The sequence below is a fragment of the Pezoporus occidentalis genome, unplaced genomic scaffold (genome assembly GCF_034315485.1).
Source record: "Pezoporus occidentalis ecotype Australia unplaced genomic scaffold, CSIRO_AGI_Poc_V1 ctg161, whole genome shotgun sequence".
In the NCBI taxonomy this organism is placed as follows: Eukaryota; Metazoa; Chordata; class Aves; order Psittaciformes; family Psittacidae; genus Pezoporus; species Pezoporus occidentalis.
Window position 1 is genome coordinate 208,758 of NW_026913437.1, and position 26,947 is coordinate 235,704.

The following is a 26,947-nucleotide window of genomic DNA, read 5'->3' on the forward strand; positions in this document are numbered from 1 at the left end:
CCTTTGAAAGAGAAAAGTCCTTTAAAGGTGAGATTGGGACCCTGCAGTGAGTCAGCCCCTTTCCATTAACTTGTAAATGCAGAGCAGCACCATTCTAAGAAGAATACACCAGTATGAAGAGTTTTCACTAAGTGTCATACTCACAAAGCATGCATCCTCACTTCTCTCCTGGTAAAACGTTCCTGGGTCTGTAACCTCTACAGGAAATACAGCATTTATGCATTAAAATGACAGTTGTAGAAGTGATGCATTCAGAAAAAGGACAGATATGCAAAGATGAAATTCGTAACTCATTTATTGAATATATATATGCAAGGATACCAATAAAAAGAAACTAATACTGCAAACTACAACTTTGGAAGTAAAGCCAATATAACAGGAACAAAATATACATAACATTGTAGATAGGAATGCATTTACCCTCTTTCACACATTCCTTGTCTTTACACCTACTGTAAATGTATGTTAGAGCAAAAGCTGCAAACATTAGGCTAACCTGAGTGCTTTTTGACAAGCAACAGTTCTCCAGGATTCTTTAAGGGTTGAGATGTCACTGCTGGCTAATGGATGTGCATATATATGCATATATAGAAACTGCCTCAACGAGTATAGAAATCAAGAGCTGTGTTCTGGTTTTCAACCCCCATCACTAATACAGTGGAGTCTGGTGACATGGAAGAAGAGTTCCTATTTGCTATAATGTACTTTCAGTTCTCTTTTAAGATTAATTTCATCTAATGAGGATTAATTTTCTTGTCAGTCTGATTTGGCATATTAATATTTTTGGAATGCACTGATTATCACCTGCCAGAGAAGTCTGATATTTCACACAGATTATCACCTCTTCATCTTTCACTCTGGTTTAACATGAGGTTATTTTTCACACAGGCAGCAGTAAGAAGCAAGCTCTCCTCACTGATTCCATGTTTTAGGGCCAGATTCGGTACACTCACACCATCCTAGATCAGCAGAGCTCTTTGCACATGAAGATGGGACTTTGTGGAGTGTGGGTGTAACTCCTACAGCCTTCTCACAAAACCTACCTCCTGTGGATCAGTCCCTGCTGAAGGAGGAGAGCTTTTGATCACCTCATCTACCTCATCCTAGCTCGCTGCATTGAACCAGCCTCTCACCCTTCCTTGCAATGCAGAGACAGCCCAGCTTACTGCTACGGTGTGTGAGACTCTGGCATGACACCAGCTGTATCCTCAATTAGTTGAACAATACCCTTCTGATACCTGTCCTTCCTTGGTACAGTCCTTTCTTGGTATAGCACAACCACAGATCTGTTAATACAGAGATAACAGTGAGTTGGGAAGATCTCTTCATACAGAGATACAGTGAGTTGGGGAGAAACCTCTTTTCTCAGAGGGTTCCAGGCATCTTTAACAGCACAAACTACTCTTGTGAGCAAAAGAAATGCCCAAAGGCCAAAAAGAAAGGAAAAATAAAGTGAAACCAGTTTCCTAAGACAAGTCTTGTTAAATTCAGGAGTTCTCAGATTGCGAGATGAAAGCAGAAGGTGCCTATTAAAGAAAGTTCTTGGTAACAAATGGACTGCATTACCTACCTAATTGAAACATACCTATTTCACCTATAGAGCACTTTCTTTACTTCTAACATTCTGGTAGATGCTCCAGAAGAATCTTCAATATACGCTTGCAAAGATTACATTGCTTTACCAAAAGAAAAACCAACCCAAAACATCAGACAGACCGTCTGAAATTCCAAGCTAAAATACACATAAAAAGACAGTAATGGCAGTATTTTGTCTTAAAAAAAACGATGTAAATGTTGGATACTATCATACATTGTCATGCTTTTGAAAACTACAATTAAGGATGTAAGAGATGTACAGTAAATACACTGCTGAGGTACATTTCTTCTAAATATTAACTCCACGACAGAATTACTCCCCAGCAGGTGATGCTACTTGGGAACATATAAATACAATTTGTACATTGTAAGGCACTTTTACCCAGCATACATGAGTTGAAGTCAGTTATGACACATTTGAGGCTCATAAGAAAGAGTTTTGCTTTCGACTTTGCTTCCATGAATTAATGACAGTTTGAGACAGGCCATCTCAGCACAAAGAGGTAACAGGTAAACCAGCCACTTACTTCTCTGCTACCCGAAGGTAAAGTGCTGCTCTGGTTCTTCGAGGCATGGAATGGGGTAATCTATTTCCTACGAGATGAATGACTGGACTGAATATTACACTAAGCAACCGACACACTATGAATTAGAGCTCAGTCTCAAATACAATCAGTATGCTGGCAGATTTACCCCATGCAACCGCAGTTAAAATACAGTAGCTGCAAACAAAGTGCCTTTTTACCATGGGAGGGCCATGTCTGAGGCACGCATCTAGAAGTCATTTCAACATTGAAGGATGGCATTTTGCATTCTAAAACTGTTCTGAGTGGCTGAAAAACGGTCGTGTTCTAGGAGAAACAGCACACCTCGATAGACACTGGCAATAATCGATCTGTCACTGCAATTCAAGTCACGCTTTTAATTGTGAAAGTTACAAATACAAAAGAAAAATGATCAATGGCATCATGTTTAGAGCAGGAACTGAATATTTTCTGTACACAGCAAAGAGTTCTTTCCAAACGGCATTATTCTCCAGGAAAGCAAACAGAATTGATTGAATTCTAACAGGTAAAATGTTAGAAACTCCAATATACAGTCATTGAGTCCCTCAAGACATTAAGGGAATGCATAAGAAGACAAATGACACACGTTAAATCTCTTAAAAATACAAGTAAAAAAATGCTACAGAAACTCGTGTTACAAATGAACTGGCTTTGCAATACCAATCACAGAAGAACTGTAGCAGTTTATAGTCAAATCAGTGTCTTTTGCTTGTTTCCTTCCTTCAAATCCAGGAGTTTTGTTGGGAGTTCAGAGTGAAACAAGTCAAACCCCTAAACAAACAAGTAAGGTGATGCGATAGCAACAGACAAACATGTGGACTAGGTTCAGCTTTTTGGTTTTATTTAAGTCTGAGCATGTGCTTTAACAGACCAATTGAAGAAGCTAGTAGCCATTAGAAATGACAAGGTGTTTTGACAGCAGTCACAGGACTGACCTGTTAAGTTTGGTATAGTCTACATATGATTATTCCCTACAGGAACATCAAACTCTAGCAAGTAGAATTCCATGATGCGATTGTTGACTTGACAGAAAGAGAAAAAATAATCGCTAAAACAATAATGATGATAAGCAAAATTTCTCATATAGTGGTCATAAGATTAAAAAATAAATACCAATCTAGCAAAAAAAAGGTTGTTTCCTCATTCTTCTTACAGAATATGGGACCTTTATGCATATTCTGGACAAAACATGAAGTGTTCCACACACCACAGAACACCTGAGGTATGGACGTCAGATACGGTGGCTAAATTCCATAGTGAGTTAAGAGTTGTAACTCTCTGAAGTAAAAGAGATTGGGCTGCAGAGTCCAAACATTTGTAGAGTAAGGTTTTAATCACACTTGGTGAAGTGTTCTTTGTAAATCAGGGACACAGAAAGGGATGGGTCCTTGGGGAAAAGAATGAACTACAGCCCTTTGGCATGAGTTCTAAAGCTCACAGCTCAGAACCAACAGCTGCTCAAGTAAATCTCCCGCAAACAATGCTGGGCGGAATGAGCAATCACAACAGGAACAACCTGAAATGTTCAAGCGTGATTTGGTGTACACTGAGTCCTTTTCTACTGTGTGCTTTGCAAGCAAAACCAGAGAGCAGCTTTCCCATGTACAGCCTCCGTAACTTGTGTATGAAGAGAATGCAAAATCACAACGTACCAGCTTGTTGCCACCACGAGCTTGTCCATGTTGTTCATTAAACTAAGCTAAGACCTTCCCTCGTTGCATGAATCCACTAAACAACTTACACGGTCCAAATCTTAAGGATTTTATTCAGTCCAGAAATATAGATCTTACTTCATTTCAATGTCTGCCTTAACTTTTGACACTGTACATATTACATATCATTTATATAGTGTTTCATTTTTTTTTTCCAGACACTGCAGACTACAAACTACATAATATTGACATGTAAAACTCTGCCACTTACTGAAGGCTCACACACATGAACGTTTCAGGCAGTTCAATGAAACTTCTAACAGAGGTGGGCAGTAAAAAGTTACTGACCCTTTTCTGAGTTTAGAAAACAATTTAAAAGAATTAGTAGTTATGATGTCTTAGCCATTCCCAGTTCTATAACTCTGTCCCTTGAACCTGTTTAAAAAACGATGAAAACAATAGTAAATTTAAAATCATACAGAAAAGCATTCAGCAGCTCTGACATTACAGCTAGATTTAGCAACAGAAATGAGGGCCTCCCTGCTTAGACTGTTACAAAGTCAGCTGGATTTAAAAGAAACAACAAATCCTCCCCAGTTTTCTACAGTCTGCCAATAAAAAGTACTTCTCTGCATACACTAAATACTTCACTGCAATAAACTACATTAAATGTATATTGCGTTTCGGTCTCGGTAACAGATCTGTCAGGAGGAACTTCCATACCTAGTTTCCATTGAGCTGCTGCTGAGGAATGTCATTATGGTCAGTGCCTAATTTGCCACGGCTTTTGCTTTCTCTTTCTTCATCCTCTTCATCTCTTTCATCATTTCCACTATGGTTTTTACAATAGAGTCTAGTAGAACAAAGGAAACAGTTAGGACTTGGACTGAAAGTATCTACACCCGACCTTCCTCTCAAGTCATTTGGAGATGTGCTACAAGCCTGTCACTAACTCTGAGCACATTCATGGTTTTCAGTCAGGCATCAGTTAAACTGAGAAAGAAAACAAGGTCGAAAACCAGGCAACAGAACTTTGGTGATGCTGGGTTCGGAGAACTGCTGCTGCACTGCTCAGAGAATGCCCTCTTGTGGCAAAGCCACTCTGGCAACTCCACTGACACCAGCAGTTCAGAGCCAACCCCCCCCCCCAAATTAGCTATAAAACATATCAACATGGGAAAATCATTACAGAAATTGCCCAGGGTTTCCTTAAGGTAAATCACAGATTAACCAAGGAGAAAAATACAATACAAGTAAATGGATTTGCTCATGACAACACTATTACACAGATTTTAAGTTAAAAGAGCATTTTGCAAAGTCAACAATTACTTAAAAACACCAATTAAAATGAAATCTTTTTTTTTTTTTTCCAATAATATACTTAACAAGCCAAGTCAGGCAGAAAATGTGCCATAAAACAGCTTCACTTTCAATATAAATTCAAGAATGACGAAGGTCCTTACTTATAAATTCCTCGTGACATATTCTCAATGTATTTAGCTTTGTCTTCTACTCCACAGTGGTAATGGTATGTTTTTATGCAGGCTTTAATTTCACACCCAATAGTAGCACCAGGCTGGCTGCAAAGTGTGCATTTCTGTGCAGGGGAAAGAAGAGTATTCAGTTTAGTGTTCCTCATATTTATGACTACCGTTTTGGAACAGAGTGGTTTCTCTGGCAGATCATCCTTCCAATATAAAATTAACCAAAGATACAGGAAAACGCAAATTATATAATACTAACCTATTAAACCCCAAAGACCAGGATTTAGCTGTCCATTGCATGTAAAATTGCATGTATTATTGCACTTCCAGGATCATTTTATTGGTATTGAAGTTAGTGTCTTAATATATGGGGAATCTTCAATGTTTTTTTTTCAAGGAACAATATTGTTAGGGGTTGTTCCCTCCCCCTTTATTTCTTATCACTTTAGAAACATCCTGAATCTTAATAAAATACAATGTGACATTTTACCAACCTCCTCACCTCCGAGGTCTTAATACATTTTCGTATTGAAACATCAAAACAGTTGGAAACACATCACTGCAAGAACATATTCTCCAAGTTTATGTGTAGTTTGACACTGTGCTGTTAGAAACACAGGATCCAAAGCTGCTATCCTATGATTACAGAAAGACTAATAGTAATTTACTATGTACATTGTCATAAAGAACATAATCCTATATGCCAAACCACCACTAATTTTTAAGGTGATGCCTACCTGGTTACCTGTTGTGACATCAACAACACATTTAGATTTTGCATTTAAAAACAGATGGAAAAGACTGTTTCACAAAAGGCAGGAGGCAAAGCCACATATACCTTAGTAGAATCCCATTCTGCAGATACATACCATTCTTTTTCCTCTCTTGATTTCCTGAAGTACAGTTTTGATATCAAAATCACCAAACTCTGCCCTTGAAGTTGTTGTTAGCTGGACAGTGCCAGAAGAGAACAACTGTAAAACAAGCAAGTCAAAAATCACTTCAGTGCGATTAGAGATTTTTCCTATGTATTGGAATAACAGAGTACTGAACGTCCCTTCTGTGGTTTCAGACAGCATGTGTTTACCAACTAGGGACAAAACCATGCTGAGTAATGAGTATGATGGGTATTCCTCCTGGTACCTACCCGTCCACTTTAACCGTTGCCTTGGAGAAATGTATTTTAAAAGACAAAGAAGTAGACAAGAAATAATGACATGCTGAAAACACAATAAATGGGCAATATTATCAATCACATGACCCAACTTTTGGGGAATATTCCATTTCCTTCCCTGTGACATAGTTATAATTCAGCTTCATGGCAGAGCTGATGCCAACATACCTGAAAAGTCCTGAGGGTTGACAACAGAGCACAGAAGTACCATCCCTAATAACATCACCCTGGCATATTCAGTTTAAACTGTCTTAAAACCAAAGCTCAGGTACACAAGGTAGTGAAGAACACTTCCAGATGCAAGGCTGCTGGCACACAGCAGCTTCAAGTATAGGAAGACAATTAATACTCCGCAGATTGCCTGGACTATTTGTTCATTTTGAGGTACAACAGGGACCACTGAGGTTTGTTACTCAAAGCCCGACCTCATTCATAGGACTAGCAGTATCTGCTCATGCTTATGGAAATTAGCAGATACTTTTCAGGCTGACTGTTCTCCAAATATGATCATCTAAAGGCAAGGAGGGTTTTCTAGAACTTCCATGTCCCACTTCTGAATTCAGTGGTCAATAAATTAATGAAATTCATGGATTCTTCCCTGATTTTGTCTGAATGCCTGTGGAGTAAAGGGATTTCATTTCTGTAATGGATTCTTTTAGTTGAAACCGTTTTCTGATTTCCTTTGTAAATACTGTGTATGCATTTAGATGTTAAGGGAGCATTTTCAATAAGCTAAAGCATCGCCCTGAGCTAATTCCATCTCTTAGCACGTAGCCAACTTTTATCCATATTGCCCACAGTGAAAATAAATGAATTGCTCACTTTGCAACATTTCAGTGCTTAAAGAGATCATCAGCACACAGACAATCCTCATGCATAATTACATGTGAGGGTGCTGTATTAAAATGTAAAACAGCAATTCAGACACAATTCACGGGATAGACTGGTTCACAACAACGCTGTTACTCACCATGCACTTATAGTGTGCTGCTGCCTTTTTGGCATTAAATATATGAAGCTTTCCTCTAGCTTCATTTTCTTCTTCACCTGCATGACAGAATCCACATTTAGGTTTTGTATCACTGGGGCTGCTTCTGTGGGGAGACCTGTCTCTCTGAAAGAAAAACATTTTACTAAAATATACTGCTGGGTTACAAATCAGGTTTCATTTTAAAAGCCTGTGGCCACCAGCTGGAGGCTCAGACAAATGCAAGCTTTAAGAAACACTGTATTTGCAGAGAAGAAACACGCAATTCTGTCTTCTAAGAAGTTGAGCATATTTACTGCTTACATAGGAACTGCTTTCTATTTCATCTGTGCCATGTGAGGACGTAGATCTAGTGTCTTCTGATTGCCCTTTTAAGTTTGTTTTCCTTGGCTTTCCCTTACGACCCCTCCTTTTTCCTTTGGGAGGTGAAGGCTCCAACTCGTGTTCATTGATACTTTCTTCTAAATCTGCTTTAGAAGTCAGAAAACATCATCAAATAAGATTCTAAAAGATCTTATGCAAAACCAAACCAACAAACAAACCAGACATAACCTGTATTTCCTGTATTTTAACCAGAAATAAAACCAGCAGCTTTTCCCCCATTTGTGACAAACATGCAACTGCAAATCCTGAAAACATTTACTTCTTTATATAGATCACACAGCTTTGCACCTTTATAACATATGAAGGTTTAGCATTTCATAGAATGTCTGCTTTCAGACCCCAAACCTGCCCTCAGATACATCTATTCACCTCCACTGAAAAGAAGATGCATTTAAACTACACTGAAATCAGAAAATGTTTTCAACCATGAAATAAGCTTTTAATTTAAGATGCATAACTCCAATGTAAATTGCCCTTGATGTTGTGGCAGTGTATCCAAATAACACCTCTCTCCTTGCTTTATATTAAATGATGCCTTTCGACTTAAGACAAAATTCACCCATTTTGACTGTAACATTAACACCGAGTTTTAATACTGAAATGTATTTTGTCTCCATGAAACAAAACCCAGATTTCATTTTAATACAGTGTATTTTTACATCGACAGCTAAAAGCAGCTACCAGCTTACAGAAAATCACCCACACTGACAGTACTCCGGACACAGACCATTAAGAATGTAAGAACGGGTATTTCTAATACAGACACACCAAAGCGGTCTGACAAGTGCCTTTGAAAATGTCACCTCAGCTGCTGCACCACAGAACCCCAGCCTGGTTTGGTTGGAAGGGACCTTAAAGCTCCCCCAGCTCCAACCCCTGCCACGGGCAGGGACACCTTCCACTGGAGCAGCTTGCTCCAAGCCCCTGTGTCCAACCTGCCCTTGAACACTGCCAGGGATGGGGCAGCCACAGCTTCTCTGGGCACCCTGTGCCAGCGCCTCAGCACCCTCACAGGGAAGAGCTTCTGCCTAAGAGCTCATCTCAGTCTCCCCTCGGGCAGGTTAAAGCCATTCCCCTTGGCCTGTCCCTACATCCCTTGTCCCAAGCCCCTCTCCAGCTTTCCTGCAGCCCCTTTAGGCACTGGAGCTGCTCTCAGGTCTCCCCTTCAGGAGCCTTCTCTTCTCCAGGCTGCCCCAGCCCAGCTCTCTCAGCCTGGCTCCAGAGCAGAGCGGCTCCAGCCCTCGCAGCAGCTCCGTGGCCCCCTCTGGACTCACTCAAGCAGGACCAGCATAGCCCAGCATTCTGACAGACTCCCCCCTTTGATACCTCAAATCTCTACAGTTAATATAGATCAGTTCTGCAATCTTAAGCTTGCTTCCAGTATGATGTAGTTAAGTTTTATCTAATAGGAAATAACCAGCTCTACTCAGTTGTTAACAGCTTTCCCGATCATCAGCTTTTCACAGGAGGATGCTTATTCTTTCAGTATGTAACCCCCACCCCTGCTCAAACCACAATATTTCAGCAGACTGGTTCACAGAAGCATCCACACCCCCCCCCCCCAAAGAACTCGCTTCTCAAAATCCAAACCACAAACATCAGTTATGAGTCCCCAAACAAAAAGAATTCCTAATCAGAGGATTTGGAACATCTTCTTTATACATTAATGGGCCACTTAACTGTATTGTTATTGTTATTACAGCACTGCTACGGCACTTATCATGGTACCAGGCCTCAGGATCCAGACAAGACGTCCTATTTTGAGACTAAACGCTGCTTCTCCAGAACTCGTCTTTCTTATCTATTATCACATAAAAATCAAATCAAATTCCTATTTCCTGACTCAACCGCATTAAAGTTTGAAATCAAAGACTTGAACATACTCCACAGCCATCAACTTGGAGTAGAGGATTACTACTGCCCAAGGCCCTGCATACAAGTGTATCCTATCAAGCTCAGTCTATTGTATCTTTTGCTAACCCCCAAGGAAGCTATAGCTTGTTGCACATTCACTAATGAAGGACAGAAAACTAACCCAGATGCATCACAACATGTTCATTCCCCCAGAGCTTTACCCTGTTGTATAGGCAAAAAGAGGCAAAAATTGAGGAAGAAGTGAATAGAAATCTGCAAATTTTTCTGTTCTACAATGACAGATTATTCAGATACACACAGATATTCCCAAATTGCTACTGAAATCCATCGGTCCATCTATTAGAACATTCCCATGCTTTAATATATACTATTATTTTCTAATTAATGATAAAAGTACCATTTCTTTTACTCTGAAAAAACAGAATCCATGACAACGTGGATTATCTACTGAAACAATGCACTTCCCCTTTCCTTCTCAGAATTTACTAACATCACTTTTCATTTATCATTAGTTGCTGAATTCCCCAAGCGAGATGATGCAATCTAGGTATCACACTGCTCAGCCTGCATACAGCAACGTTTTAACAACCTCCTTCAAAGAAAAGAAATCTCTTATCTTGTACTGAACCAAATTTGTGGATCTTTGGTCTTACAAAAATGTGACTATTGAATTCATGACCCCTTAAATAACATCAGTAAGAAGTTAAAAGTATTCCTGCCAAAAGCATTCCATGGATTTCCCTACTGTATTTGATGAAGCGAAATGCAGTCCATTCATCAACATTCCTTATGTTTTCCAAAGCTCCTTATCAATCCTGTCAACTCTAATGCTTTCTACCTCTTAGTCCACCCTTATTTGCTGAATAACATTAAAGTGCATCCTGAACTCTCCATAGCCATGCTTTCAAAACTGGAAGTGAATCCTAATTGCTAAAACCCAAGCACACATTATGAAAACCCATGCTTTATACGAGATGTCACAGCCCCCTTACAGAATCAAGTGCTTTTTTTAGTTTGCAATTACTAGAATATTTACGTTTTAAAAGGTAAAAATGCTCTATTTTAAAAAGATTGTTTCAGTGGAAGATAAAAAAAAAAACCATCACCATTGCAGGGTTTTCCTCATAGGAGAACCCCTTCTCTGTGCTCCAAACTAACAGTTCCACACAAAGTTCAGAGTTCACTGAGATCAAGATGCTACCTGACCCCTTCATTCAAATACAGCTCCTTCAGATTCAGATCTCCTACTAACAGTGACACGGACCTACACATTAACAGCACCGACATGGGAGGATCTGCTCTACTACATCTGTCTTCAAAACTGATATACCAAGCCATTGAAGTACCTCTCATTTTTAACAGCACTATGAACTACAGTAACAGTACAGGAAGAGACTGTAACTAGCTTTAAAATACACCTGCCTTGGATGGTCTTGACTGTTCAATACACAGTTTGGATTGTGCCCTATCCCTCCCCTCAAGCCCACTGCCAGCTTACCCTGTTTCCCTGGCATCTGATGGTTGGGTGTTTCCAACTTCTCATGTCAGCTTGAACTAAGGAAAACACAAAAAGTTGTTCAACACCTCCCTGACCAGATGGCATTTTCTCATGGGTATCACCCTTCCTCTGAATCCCCCGAGATCCCCTAGATGTCCTTCAAATGCCCCTCATCCCATAGCCCATCACTGCATCGATTGTTAAAAGCATCACAATAGTCTCAACATAAAAGTCTTCAAAGGAGGTATCTTACGAGCTTCCTTCACAAGTCCCTAAGTGCTGTATCTGGAACACCAAGCTTGATATGCAATATGGTCTGAGGAGGAGGGGTGGGGATAGAAATCAAGAGGAAACATCCTATGTTTTAAAAAGCACCTAAGAACATGATACTGCAAATTCAGATGAGTGAAAAGATGAGCAGCAGCGAGCCCCAAATGCGCATGTTAGAAATCCATGAGCAGTACAAGGTACCATAAAATGCTGGATTACACAAACTGTTAATGGGGAGACTTCAGTGAGAAACCTAAAAATTCTCCTTTATCATGACTAGAAGGAAAAAGGATCAAGATGTTTTGCTGCTTATAATAAGGCTTGACAGAGAAGAGGTTGAGATACCACCCATCTATTCTATACTGCATCAGTTCAAAACACACAGGGAATCACCCTTTTTCCAAAAGCTAGGCTAAACCAAAGTAATAAAAGAATGAAGTGATTCAAAGGTTGGGAAAGAGCAAATAAAAAGAGGATGTATACAATAAAGGCTAATACTGCTCTCAGTATCCATCTCCTACACTACCTTAAACAACAGACTGAGCCAGAAGCGAAGGGGGCCAAGTCTGTACCAGGAAGATAACACGACTGGCAAAATATATCTGCAAGTAGGACTTGACATAAAAAGAAGCCAAAATGCCACGCGAGGAAGTGGCTCAGACAAGCTGTTATGTAAATTTGCAATCACACATGTGTATTTTAAGTTTAGAGTGCATTTGGGATAGAACAGGCTAAAAATGACAGAGAACAAAAGCAATCTTACTGGATTTTCAGAAGAGAAACAATCTAGAGAAAGAAAAAAGCTCCCGAGCATGTTAAAGAAAGATGTGCTTGAAAGAGGGCTGCAACCCAATGAACCATATGTGGCAACATAATCATTTCAAATTGAAAAGAAATGTCCAAAAACCTGGCAAAACCTTATTGTCCTGGTAGTCATTAATAAAAACATGAATGCATCTATAAGCATTAATAAGAACCAAAGATTTGCATAAACCCCCTTGCAAGCAAATTCATTATCGGGTAAACCCATCATGAAATAACAGCAGCTTTTATCAGCAAATGACGTGAAGTGAATAATCAGAATGTTGAATATCATTTTTAGGTTGTTTGGGGTTGGTTTTTTTGGCTTTGTTTCTTTTTAATGGAAAAAGATCAAGTTACCTGAAACGTATTTAAAATGGAGAAAATAAGAGTTGAGAGGAAAAAACACTATATTACCCGTTTAGCTCCATCACCAATACATGTTCCAGAAGTACCAGATACAGGAACTGATGACTCTTGTCCAGAAGGTGGTTTTGATTGAATAGTAGCTATGTTATGAAGTACCTGAGATTATCTCTTTAAGTACGTATATTTAACATAGAAAATGAACAAAATAATCTTCCATAAGCATACAATTTAAATGCTTTTCCAAGCAACTAATGGTTGGCAAAGACAATATGCTATCTGCATAACCAGAAAGCTTGTGACAACTGGTATGAGAAACCTGTTAAGCAGAAGTTGGCTGCCCAAGTTTCTATTTGTATTATCCCTTGCTTAGATAGGAAGGAGAATTACAACGTAAACACCACAGGGCAGCTCCTCAAACAGGACAAACCATTCACCACATTACTTCTACATCTTTTCCCTTTCCATTAGCTGTGGGGTTTCCCATAAGAAAACACCATTGTGGTGCTTCTGCAAAATCCCTCCTTTAGTCTGGAACAGACTGCATAGGAAGTGGCTAACTTACTGCCTGGACCTACTGCATACATTTGATGCCATGTTCAGAGCAGCATTTTCCAGAAGACAGGCAACAAGAAGGCTGAGTTAGCAGAGCTCAGGAAGGATTTGTTACCATTCACCAGCAGACCTGAAATGACACCCAACTGCAACATCACAGACACTTTTATACCTGACTGCACTAATGCTTACAACGTTAGGCGATTTATGTTGTGAACAGTGATACAGAAAAGGCAACTATGAACCAACCCTGATTAAAGGATCCACAGATGAATCAGGATATTACCTAACTATAAAGCCAAAAGATTGCAACCGTTTTTCCTGCCAGCCTCTGGCTTACAGTGCTCTGAAAAAGTACTTGGGTTGATAAAGGTCTCACAGAGAAATATTACCCTGACCCAACTTGCACAGTAGTATATGAAGCACAGATTTCACATTTAATCTTTAGAATAACGTGAAAAGGATGCTGAGACAGGGAATGTCCTTATTTCCACTGTGGAAACATAGTTCCCTGAGGCGCTGAGGACAGCTACAATAGGAATTATTATGGACACTTTATTTTCTGACCCTGCAGTTCCCAAGCATCTGCTTTAATGTCCACAATAGATAGTTACATTGCTTTCTCCATTATTTTTATTTTAGTGCTATGTCACAGCAGAATGAAAGTACATCCTTATCTTAGTTTGTATTAAACTACTGATGATCAGCTGAACTTGTTCTAAATTCACCACAGGGGCCAGTGCAGCTCCACCTGCAGGGAACAAAGATACCAGATTTCCAACTCTTCAACAACTATTTCCAGTACACTGGAATAAATTCCAACAGTTCCAAAGCCTCGCTTCAACAATACTCTATTCTTCAAAGGGAATAAATGCAATTGTATCAAACTGTACAGTAATTCAACTAACAGTTAGCTGTGATAGTCTGAAAGCACTGGCACCAATCCCTGCAACCTGTTAGGTACTGAAAACTTGGATGGCTTGCCTAAATTGCAAATTAAACTGTTCCTTGGAGTTCAGGTCAGATTGTTTTGTTAGGTTTGTAACCAGCAAGACACAAATCTAGACAGGAAGCTTCCAGTAACTTGCTCTGCTCCTCTGAGTGGCTACAAATCTGTTGACCTCCCAGCCTAGTCCAAACTGTGAAAGCACCTCGCTTTGTCCTTCTTCCAGTTACTGGGAACACAGCATAGAAGAATCACTCTGAAATATATATACACGCACACACACACAAAGGAAATATAGAAGAAATACAGTTTTCCCATTCTCCATCCTCTGAAGGATAGGCCATACACATAAATGAGACAAACTCAACAACCTGCTGTAACAGATAATGAATTTAAGAGCACAATACTTTCCTGCTGTGTTTCATATTTTCCTATTCAAAGAAGAAACAGGAGGTAGTTCAGCAACTCCTGTCAATGAAAGGAAAATGAACTCCCATTGCTCATTAATTTTGTCTTGATGAGTAGAGAGATACTCAGTCTGATGAATTCTTGTGCCACTTGAACTTCATGACAGCAATAAATAACATCTCAGAGGTCCTTTTTATTAGGTTCTGATTGGGCAATTTTAATTCTAACACAGGTCCTTCAACCACATTTCTGTGCAGCCCCAAGGAACTGTCTTGAACCATTATTAAATGGTTAATAGATATTCTTTTTAAACTAGAACTTCTAACAAAAGCAACATCAGCCAGATTTTAGACTTGAACAACTATTCCCCCCAAAGCACCTATTTTCTAGGGAAGGGAAATAATACCCACATCTCACTATTAGGAACAGTACAGCCTACAGAAAATGAACTCTTCTGAACTGCATCAAACCGAGCCCTCCCCAAAACTCTTTGAACATTCACTAGTAGAAGCGATATAATAAAAGTATTTGGACTGTAACAATTAAATATGGATACAGAGAACAAAGGATAACCTCCCCCCCAGCTGTTCTACACTGACCAAGGGAAAAACACAAACAAACTACATCCCAGAGCAGAAGCAATAAGCTTCCATTAAAAGGACTGATAATTCCAGTGATTCTGTGCACCTACACTGAGTGACATAACCACAGATGAGCTTTAACTATTCTGTTATGAAAACACTGCTGAGAGCAAGGATGCAGGAAAATGAAACAAAACCAAGAGAGTAAAACCCTTCTGGTTTTACACTCCGCCATTCTTTCACACTGAAATTCCTCTTTGCTATTAACATTTTCCTTGAGAAATGAACCCACAAAATACATCTACGAAGCTTAACCTCCCCATCCCGTTACCATTCCAGTGAGGAGATTCCAGCATTTAAGTACTAAGAAACAAAATTCCTTCATCGGCTCTGAAAACCACACGGTTTATTTCTAAAGGCAATTAAGTTTTCAATGGAGCAAAATACCGTTGCTATACAATGCTGTAAGTCATTGCCATAAGACAGGTGCAATATGTACTTTTACAGTCTTTAATTTAAAGGAGGTCTATCACAAAAGAGACCTGGGTTTTGGCATTATCAAATCCCTAACTGTAAGTAATTATATCCTATGGGTACAGTTCCCTAAACTATGCAGACTACAAAGAGAACATACTCTTTGGAACATTTAGAACATACTGGGTAAAATTCCAGTCAAATATTACATAAAAAATCCCAGAAAACAAAGGAGTCAATTCCAGCTACACATATTTCTATAATTAAATACCTTAAACCGAAAATATGTGGGAAGTTCAATGCTAAATAAGTTACTATTGGGTTCTTCGGCCTCGGTTTTTCTGAATGATGGTGTTTATTCCTCCTTCTCTAACCCTCAATCTAAGAATCTCTTTGGATGAATCTAGTTTAATGCTTTCATGAACTGCCATCACCAACACTAAAGAAAACAGCCAGTATGCCTCTAGCAATTTTTTCCCACATCTTCCCAAACATATCCATATCAAATTGAAAAGCCTTTGCTGTTAGAGAATGACATTGCAGCAGTGGAGATCATGGTTTTATGGAAACTCTTGAAGAAAGCACAAGTTCAGATCCTGCAAGGAATTCCAAGCAGAGAACTCTTCCACTGGCATTGAGTCCATACAGAATTGGAGGCATTTTTTGGTAGATGTCCAATATGGAGCCATTTGGGAGGTAATATGAAAGATTTTGTTGAAATACCAGGTAAAGTGGTTGATCTCTCTCTGGACTCAAATGCCTTTGATATTTCTAACCCCAAACCAAAGTGCCAACTACAGGAGAACGTGGCCCTGTCTCTCTGTAGAAATAACACAACATGCATACTGCTTTTCTTATTTAAACCTCATAATAGCAAAATCAAAGAGTGTTTTAGACAAAGTGCACAACAATAATTATGTAAATAGTCAAAAAATCAAGTGTTCATGTGGGATTTTCTACTGCCTTCACCATCATTCTGAACACTGACCTAACATCCAAACCTTACCATTAATATATCCGCTACCCACAGCATAAAAGTAGTGCATTAACTTAAAAATATATTTGGCAGAGAGAGACTGAAGTATTCATGAATGTGATCTTCACCAACTAAAGTCACATACATGTTAATTAAATCTGATGACATTTCAGTTGAAAGCAATGCAAAAAGTAAACTAACAACTGTTTGCTTACCCAATTCAGATAGAGTGGAAAAATGGGAAAAGGAAAAATCCCTGCATAAATACACAACAGCACAACTAGTTTGGAACTGTAACGGACCACATGATTTATCTACGTTTGTGGCATATCATTCCTCATGCATTTCACTACTCTCCTCTGCAAAGAGGCACATGTTTTATGAATGTATTTACAGCTTTTTTTGTTCATCAGAATGACTCAGAACTATATTTGTAAGTGATCTGATCACAGACCTTTGCATTTACTATTGGGTCCTTCTTACTTGAAGAGTTAAACTATTTAATAGTTTAAAGTGAGTATTTAGAAATACTAACAATAGCAAAAATCAGCTGTAACCTGACAATATATTTTAGATGTTAATATTGTGTATATTTAACTACAAATACAAGCTAGCTTTTTCCCCAGAAGGGAATGCATTACTTTTACCCCAAATTTGTTTTGACAGAACATGAAATCTTTTGAACATCCTAAAATTGATGGTTTGGGAGGTTTTTCTCTACCTCAACCAATAATGTTTAGAGAAAATACAGCAATCAGATGGGCTTCCAAACTCATTGTTTCTCAAAAAAAAAAATGTAGTTCTGATTTTTCCTGAAACCATTTTTATTCTCCAGAAAAATTCAATGTAACCAAGTATCTTTCTACAATGGGAAAAATTTATATTGAATAATTTTACCTTCAGAGTTATGCGTAGTTTTCTTGTGTTTTCGACATAAAATCCTATAAACAAAGTAGTTGAAAACTGTCAAGTCAGTCACGATTCACAGATTATTTACTCATCTTTTAAATTTAAATGCCAGTACATTTTTTTTTCTCCCACTTCCAAGACAAATCTTGCAGGGAAAATACGCTTTTCTGGCACATCACTAGTTTGAATGCCACAATCATCATTAGAAAACTTTAAAACAGTTTTGTTTAGATTCCAAAGTGGGGTTTGGGGGTTTTCTTTGGGGTTTTGTTTCTTTTTTTTTAAACAAAGAATGTGAAATATAAATACAAAAGTAAAGATAACAAATAAATAATAGTTACATGTAAATGCCTTGTGAGGGTTTCTCTCTTATCTGAGCTTTATCATGCAAAGCACAGTAGTAGTGATACGTCTTGTGACATGTTTTCACATCACAGCCGATGGTCGCTCCAGGACAATGGCATAAAGAGCACATCTGTAATGGACAAGAAAGCACAATTCATGTTACTGTTGGCTTACTGAGATCAAAACCAACATCGTAATCACCCCTGGTGACAAAATAAATGAAGTTATGCACTTGGTGTTGCTCTTCCAGCTCTTGGGTGGTTTTAATCAAGGAGAAATTTGCTGCAATTCTGCAACAGTGCCAGAACCATCATATTACATTATCAGATTAACCATTAACCATCAGATTATCAATTAAGTGAAGAAAATATGTAATTTACTTTCATGGAATGTATTTGATGATGTGATGAAAGCAACACAGCTGTTCAACTAAATAACTCCCTCCCAAGGACAAGCTGTTTGTACCAACCATTTCAGAAGTTAGAACTCGAACTGTACCTGTTGAACACTTAATGACATTATGAAGGTAGAAGGAATTAAAAAGACACCCATTTGGCAATGAATCCTGCAGTCAGAAATGCTGATGACCTGCAAACCTACCTTAGTCTCAGCAGTTAAGTTTACCTCTTTTTTTTCCCATACCTTAAGTAATTTCCAAAACACTGAATTTAGTGAAGTAGTTGTTAAATACAATGAACTGATTTCAATTATACTAAATTTTGTTCTTTAGATTTATATTACAGAAAAGGTTAAGTGGGAGCATGCTGCTTTACACTTCTTTCCTGGTAACTAGTTCTTGTTGTAGTAGACTTATCATTGCTTAGGATACATCAACTATCATGCGCCTAACCCTGTCTTTGAGGAATATACTTCCTGTCCGCAGCACTGGCTTAGTCAAGTTCTTGTTAGTCCCAAATATGCCAAATAAACACCCCATCAATGTTATGTATCATCATCCTGGTTTTCAATTTTTAACAAAGTTAAACTGAACAGTAAAAATGTCAAAGTCTTGGATCATCTCCGTTTGCTCCTCTGCAAGCTCAGAAATGGTCTAGCTACATACCGTTCCTCAGTTGTTATCTCACTGGTATGAGCATTTCACCCCATAAATTTGTTATACATTATGGCTTAAAATAAAATTACAGCTGATCAAAGCTCTTTATAAAAGCCTAGGTTTAAAATATATCCGTCCATCCATTTTAGTCAGCACTTGAGTATTCTCAAGGCCAGAAATGACTAAAAGAAAACTTTCTTTTTATGAACACCGTGATGTATGACCAAAACAGACCACAGGTATTTTTATATTGATTTATTGCTCTATGCTTCCTGACAGGAATAAAATATTTATCCCCTTGATACAAGTCCTGCTGCCCAAATGGTCACTGTCAGGAGATTAATTCATTCCCAAGTTAGAACAGGTACGTGTGAAGTCTGACAAGCTGCAAAATAAATAAGCCTTTTGAAAAAAGCCTTCCCATGCACAACTAACAGCAAGAATATCACGAGTGCCTTGTACTGCCAAATATTTAGACAAGTCCTTCACTTTTTTTATGACTTGCCTAGTAAGGTTTAAACCCACAAACTTTTCTCAGACAGAAACATATTACCATCAGAAAGGTTCTACACGTCAGTCACTGTCACTTCAGTAAGGACCAAGCCTGTTTCCAGCACACACCTGGTCAGCAGCAGCACCTCCTGAAGGAAGGCAACTACGTAAAGTCTGTCAGCAGACAAATTTAGTCCAAGCTATCAATATAATTACTTAACCCAGTGCACCACACCGAGATATTTTTGCTCAGTGAGCTCCCACATAAAGGAACAGGCTGGAACTGAAAGCAGACCTGAGAGGGGGTAGCTGGGCTAACGATAAACATTTCACTTTAAGCTTCCCATACAGGTCAACGGAGAAAGACAGAATCCTCCAGAGAGGGATTCAGAGCTGTAGTTCTCCGACTGCTACAGGCAGAGATAAAGCACTTAAATTAGGATCTAAAATGGTCTCGTAAATTCTCTCCACATAGGAAATATCTCAGGACTATCAATCTAATAGATTAACCAGATCCAGGATTTCTGCAGAAAGCTGAACAAAGTGCCTGATATGTACAGCTACTGAGCTCCAGGAATATATCCATCCACGATGCTGTTCCTTGCATCAGTGAAGGAACATAAAGAGATTCAGAAGCAGAAAGACAAAAATCATCAATGACATAAAAAGAACCATAAAAACCCCCAAACATTTAAGAGACCCAAGAATCAAAAAAGTTTCTTTCCAATCTCTAGTTCCATTTAATACCATGTTCTTTGAAAATTCCCACCCACAACATAAATGACTTGTGAAGAGTTATTTCTTTATGCTTCAGCTAAACAGAGCAAATAAAGTTCCCTGTGTTGGAAAGGATTCAATTGAAACACTGGATGAAATATTAGACTATTATTATACAACTGCACTTCTACAATAATACTTGGGACTACTCTTCGTAGTCCAAGACCTGGTGAATGCATTAGAGCGCTTTAAATAACTAAGCTGAAAATGTTTAATGTGAGGAGCAAACTGATCATTTGTTAAAGGTATTTTTAAAAAGGCAAATGGAAAATAACTGGGTCTAAATAATAAAAAAAAAAAAAGAATAATAATAAAAAATAATGAATCAGCTTCCTGGGAATTAAAAAGTCATTGCTGCTCAGTTCTCATGTGGAGCTGTAATCACTGCTGTACCCACATATCTATGTTCAGAACTCATAGAATCATCTATTAAGTCATATAAAAGGAAGCAATGAAAGTACTTTAACTTTGGTAGTTAAATGCAGATTTTGGCAGCAAAACCTAATACTCATAAAGACACAATAATACCCTCATGAGGTCCCTAGAATGTGGGTTTCTTTCTGGAATCTAACAGAAAATAGATTCAGTAGATTAGCAACATAAATATAGGAATGCTGTTGTTCATATGCAGCCCATTAAAAACGGGCATAGTCTGTAAATGAGTTTGCAAATTGGCTTATCTGCTCCATCTACATTTGCCAATGAGGAAAAAAGTGACCGTAAAAATAATAATTCTGGATTTATTTTTTAATAATTCCATAATTAAGCTACAATTCTTCTAATGAGGTATTTACATGAGACCAGAACTTGACTGGAATAAACAAGCTACTTTTTATCCTTGCCTACAGATACTTCAGGGCTTGGTTAACAGACACCGAAATTTCATTTCAATGTCAGTATAATCATATCTACTGTGGGTTTCTGTTCATAGGTCAGAGACCAATTTTACTTCAACATCTTCTAAAAGTTGTCTATTGCCTCAGAACACAGACAAAGGGAGCACTTAAAAAATAAAAGGAAAACAACAAACCAGAAAACATATTTATATATATTTATAATACACTGAACAACTTCCTGGTAAACTATATAGAAGGTAAGAAAATATTGTCTTCCATTTTCAAGAGCCAAAAATAGAGACTTACCAGTTTAGTGCCTCTCTTGATTTCTTTCTGAATATCTTCAATAGAGAATCCACCAAGACTCTCATTATCAGTGTGTGAAGATACCAATGCAGATGAGAACAGCTAAAATTATAAAACAAAACCCATTTTTTTAAGGGTATAAGTGATACAGAACATTCACATCTATAAAACCCACCAATGTTTCAAATTACAGTGATTAAGCCTTTGTGCCAAAGCCAGAGCTGGGTGAATTTGTCACTGGTTTGTAGTCTTTTACTAGCTCCCTACATTCCTTTTCTTTTTTCCTATGGTAACTTACCATACATTTGTGATGTGCTGCCACCTTCTGGTTTTCTGACATCAATAATTGTCCACATTCATTATCTTTATTAGATCTACAAAACCCACACTTCCTTTGTCTTGAAGAGACTTTTTTCTGTCCGACTGAGCTTGTCATGATTTTAAATGACCTCAGAATGCCACTCCAATCCTCTCAAAGCTACAGGGAAAAAAAGGTGCAATGAGCATGTTAACATCAACAAAAGGCAATTTAAGTTACATTTATAAATACAATATTGATTGCTTGAAAGCAATCTATCCCTCTTTACCCTTTTCTTAACGCCACTTCAGGGTATCCAAATAAACATACAGTGTCATAAAAAGCTGGGAAAATACTGCAGGAGCAAGCAGAATTAATTCTTCCTGCAAAAAAAGGCCTTAACATTAATATAAAACTCTGGATGCTAATACAAAACTTACGGGAGAGTAGAAAACATACAAAAGTGGAAAATACAACACAGTCTTTAGGGAGAAAAAAAGGTTACTGCAACTCTTTCATTTCATTCTTACAGTTTTATATTACAGCAAAGGAATCGCTAGAAAATGCACTGCCTGTACTTGCAATAAAATTCATGAGACCAACTTCAACTAGGAAAGATAAACCCCAGAGTCCAGAACACGTTATAAGTGCTCCCAAAGTCTCAGGGCAGAGGAGTTATTACCCTTAGATGAGGATGAGATGACAAGATAAAACCTGGGCATTTTAGGTACTCCAGAGATACATCGTGGCCAGTCAAACAGCATTAGGTACCGAATCCTAGCAGTTATCTCCGATTACCCTGCTGTAATGCAAACCTTTTCAAGACCCACAATTTAGGAATATCATTGCAGTTTTCAGTAAGTGCATGAGAGCTGCTATTAGAAAAGTAACTGAAGATTAAACCCAACAGGAATCACAAACTTTTCACCTGTTACCATTTTAAACTGCAACACCGAGGTCCCAATCCAGAGGCAGACACTGCAGGTTAAAAAGGGGAAATACGGAATGTGCTGTTTGGACCAGTATTAAGTAGTTTGTGTTCATTTGCTTCTACATTTCCCAAGAAATAAAATACAATTCTCTTCAAACAGACCTTCTTACAGCTTTTCACTTTGGAAATCTGTGCTTTACTGTCAGAATTTGCCACAACTGCAATGAAAGCATCCTCCTCAGCCTTTGTCTTCATTAGACTCATCTAAGTAAGAAAAGTCCCTATATAGCTTGATATTTCTGTTGGGAAAAAACAGCCTGAAATCCATTCAAAAGAACTGCAGAGCTGCAATACATCTGAATCATGCTACAGTGGCAATGTGCACCAAAATGCATGCCTGGGCTCTGGAATTAGCACAGGCGAACCTGCCTGCTTCCCGGTGCTAACGCTCGGATCACTCACTGGGTTTCTGATCGAAAGCAGAGGAACGTCATTAAGTTACTGTTGGCATCTAATCCTGCTAAAAGTCCCACTGGAATCTCACTCTCCTATTTCAACAGCTTTCAGTTTCAACTGCGTGTCTTGTGATGTTTACTATGAAACTCCTGCATCAAAAGGTGTCTGTCCTGTAGCTGTTACAGCTTCATTTGCTGGCTTTCCTAACTGAAAGCAGTTTAGGAGCCAGTGACGCATACTCATAAGAAGAATGCACAGATTCCAGATCTTGCTGATTTGCACAAAAAAATGTGCCAGTCTGGATCAACTGGTCACACCCTTCTGCAGTGCCCATAGAGAGTCCTTAAGTGTCAAACACAAAAGAATTACTATACTGTATTCTTCTGGAGGAAAAACAAAACAAGACCATTCTGTAATCCCTTCTGCGTAGAAAGAAGGAATGATTCCTGAAGGAAACTTATACAGATTTTTAGTTAAAAAACAATAATTAAAATTATCAAACATAATTCTTAAAACTCAAACAAAAATAACATTTAGGAGCAGGAAAAAAAGAATACCCTACAAAAGACATGGGCAAAATAGTATCACAAAGATTTTTTGTTTTCAGGTCACATTAAAAGGCTTAACATAAATCCCATAGTGATGGGTTAGAAATACATTAAATTAAGTTAAAATGCAAGAAGCTCTGCTTTGGTATTAAGAATTTGATACACACAATCATTTGGGTCTGTTTCATTTTATATTCAGACTGTATTATCAATATATTGACAGCAGTGATAGTAGTTCTTAAAAGGAAGATCAGGAGTTTACTTGAACACACACACACGTTCTACTGCCTTACAGGAATAAGAATTCCGGCTATAAAACCCAGCTCTCCTTCCATTTAATAAGCAAAATCATATTTTAGGAAATGCAAGCAATTTATAGAACACATAAAAATGTATTAAGTGACTCTCATCATCATTCATTTAAAGAATAGTAACTTTCCAAGCACGAAGATGCTAAAGAACCTCCTCACAGCTGGCTGCAGTCAGCTGCCCTCAGCTCTGTGCCTTCCCATGCACTAACAGTCTGACAGAACCCAACTTCTTCAAGCACTCTGGCATCATTAGATTTTTTAAGGCTTACAGTGAGGTTAAAACTAATGCCAATATTTACCTCATGGTGCACTGATGTTGGTATTAAAAAATCAAAATAAACCCCTCAATCCTATGGTTTGGAATACTTCTTCAATTATAAATAATTTAATTATTTGTCACACAAACAGACCAAAAGCATCAGGGTACACCAGAAAGGGGACCCACATTCTTTTCCCCATCACATTAAATTACTCCAGAAGCGTTTTACAAGGATATCTAAAGGTCTTCTTTTCCAATCCTGCACTCTTTGCATCAGTGTTTTCTCTATCACTGGGTATTATCACTGGATATTAACGCTATTTATTTTCCTGCATTTCTAATAACTGCAGGAAAATAAATGAGCATGAGGAATATTTCATACACTTTTCAGTTGTAAACCTCTCCCTAAACTACGTGTGTTTGCCCATAAACGTGCGAAAACACTCCCGTGGGACCACTTTTCTTGTGCCAAAACCTACTTCTTCCCCTGTCCATTTAAAAATACTCATTTTTTTTGACAACAAGAACCAAGTCACGCAGCTCTGCTACAGATCCAGAGTTGTTCTGAACACAAACACTCCAAATTCAGTTTTCATCTCTCGAGTTAAATCACCCCAAAGCAACCAATCCAGTTTGCCAAGTATTCAGCTGCATTTCCTCGGAACAAGAAAAATAACGCACCTTCCAAACAGCTCACTAGTTCTGTTTTTCCATGTTTTAAAAGCTAACAAGTGAATAAAAGACTTACAAAATAGCATTTAAACATCCCGTTGCCAGAATCTCATTTGTCAAAGTCTCACGGGTTTGATCACAGAAAGCGATGTGCTACGGAACCTCTGACTGGGAGATCCTGACCAGAACTGAACACGTGTACCACAAACCACAGATGATTACATACAGATAAGTTTTCCATAGGCTTGGTCTCAAAAAACAAGGGAAAGTTTCACCTACCCTCAAGTCACAAAAGGAAAAACTCATTCAGTGATTCTTCCCTCCAAAACTGGGGTTCATTTACATTCACATTTCTTAATGTCTACTAAGGTATTCTTCACAGTGCTTCCCCCAACAGCACCTTTCTTTTTTACCTTTAAAACAAAGTGTTTGACAAACTCCTACAGTTTGCATCCTGTTTACTGAGTTCTAGATGATAGATTTTGGAACATAAAAGAGCAGCGCAAAGGAGGATGCCCTCGGTGCCCGAGTCATCGGTCAGCATCCACGAACAGAAAGTAACCTGCATTCTGATTTCTATTTATTGCCTAAATACGCTTCAGGAGCTTCCACCTGTTTCTAGGAGTTAAAGCCCCACTTGTAGTCCTAACAAAGGACAGTAACCCCCACACTATGCTTTCCCATGGGAAGCTGGGTTTGCTGTGTGATACTAGATTCATAGTACTTTAAAATCACAACTTTTACTTAAAGAAAACCTACAAGAGAAGTACACAAGTGGTGTAAAATACCAACACCGAAGAGGTTTGGACTCTCGGGAAACATTTGTGTTCATCTTTCCCAAGATGCTCACTACCAGATTCTATGCTCAAGAAACTTTTAGGCGCTTTCTAGTTTCTGGAGTCAATCACCCATAACTGGGGGTATTATTTTGGAGAAGGGGGGTGAAGCTGTGGAGAAGGAGGGGTCTGCAGTTGAGCGCCCAAAGTCACAAGTCCCACGGAAATCTCTACTCAAGAGTTAAGCTCACACAGCATCCTACAGCCACTAGAAAAAGCGGGATAAGAACTTCTCCAAGTAACTTCCTTAAAGGAAAAAAAAAGCCCCAAACCAAAGGGGGTAAAGGTGGGTGCAAGGGGAAGGCCCAACGCTGGGAAGTCTGAACAATAAGAGCAGAACAGGTTAACTAAAGACTACACAGAGCCCGCAGCGACGCGAATCGGGCAGGGCACAGCAAAGTTTCCACGCTTCCCGGGAAGCAAGAGATGGGTCGATAACGGCACCTCTGCCGCTCGCCTCCCCGGGGGTACGATGGGGCTCGGCGCGGCGCCCTTCGGCGAGGGATCGCTGCGATTCCCCTTTCAAAGGCCTGGCCACAAGCACCGGCGAGGCCTGACCCCCCCCCTCCCCGCCGGAGGGGCTGCCGAGGGGGGCTCGGTGGGACGCGGAGCTCCCGGGAAGGGCGATCACCAAATTTTGGGGGAAACGGGACTCGGAGACAAGGGGGGGCGGATCCTCCAGGGAAGGAGGGAGCGGGCCGAGGCGGGCGGAGCGAGCGGCTGCCGTCGGCTCGGGGAGGGGGCGGGGGGCGGGTAACGGCACCGGGGGTCGCCCCCTGAACAGGCAGCGCTGGGTGCCGGGTCCTGCCCGGGGGTGTGCAGCTCGCTGAGGCCCAAGCACCGGCGGCGAGGCGGCGGAGGGGCAGGGCGGGCTCCGCGGGTCGCGGGGGCTGCGGACGGGCGGGCCGGGGTCTCCATGCCTGCCCCGAGCGGGCGGCAAAGCGGCAGTTGGGCGGGCAGCGAGGCGGTTGGGCACCCGGGCGGTCACTCAGTCAGTCACTCACCCGTGTGGCGGGTGTGTCGCCGGGGAGAGGCGCAGCGCTGGCGCACCCCGCAGCCCGTCACCACCGGTCGCTCACGGCCGCTCAGCTCGCCGGGACCGTCCCTTTCATTCGGGGCAGGGGACGCTACGCTGCGCCGCCGCCGCCGCCGCCGCCGCCGCCGAGCGCAAGCACGCACGCACGCGCACGCACGCAAACGCACGCACGCACGCACGCATAAGCGGACGGACGCACGCACGCACGCACGGCGCGCTCGGGCCGCGACGGCGCGACGCTGCGGGGCGGCGCCCGATTGGCGGGAGCACGCGGGAACGGCGGGAGG

General features: G+C 39.8%; 1 protein-coding gene across 2 annotated transcripts; it reads right to left on the reverse strand.

Annotated features, from left to right (window-relative positions):
* Positions 1-277: 277 nt before the first annotated feature.
* Positions 278-26,806, reverse strand: PHF6 (PHD finger protein 6). Of its 2 annotated transcripts, XM_062612743.1 has the most exons (11): positions 26,629-26,806; positions 21,612-21,791; positions 21,314-21,415; positions 17,845-17,978; positions 17,492-17,535; positions 7,764-7,930; positions 7,443-7,586; positions 6,168-6,272; positions 5,278-5,411; positions 4,538-4,667; positions 278-4,249 (listed from the first exon to the last, which is right to left on the reverse strand). In XM_062612743.1, the coding sequence occupies exons 2-10, from the start codon at positions 21,747-21,749 to the stop codon at positions 4,538-4,540; spliced, it is 1,098 nt and encodes a 365-aa protein (XP_062468727.1). In that variant the 5' UTR covers positions 21,750-21,791; positions 26,629-26,806; the 3' UTR covers positions 278-4,249. The 2 variants fall into 2 exon arrangements, with proteins under 2 accessions (XP_062468727.1, XP_062468728.1); XM_062612744.1 differs by having other exon boundaries at positions 278-4,667; positions 7,764-7,927; positions 26,629-26,805.
* Positions 26,807-26,947: the final 141 nt, after the last annotated feature.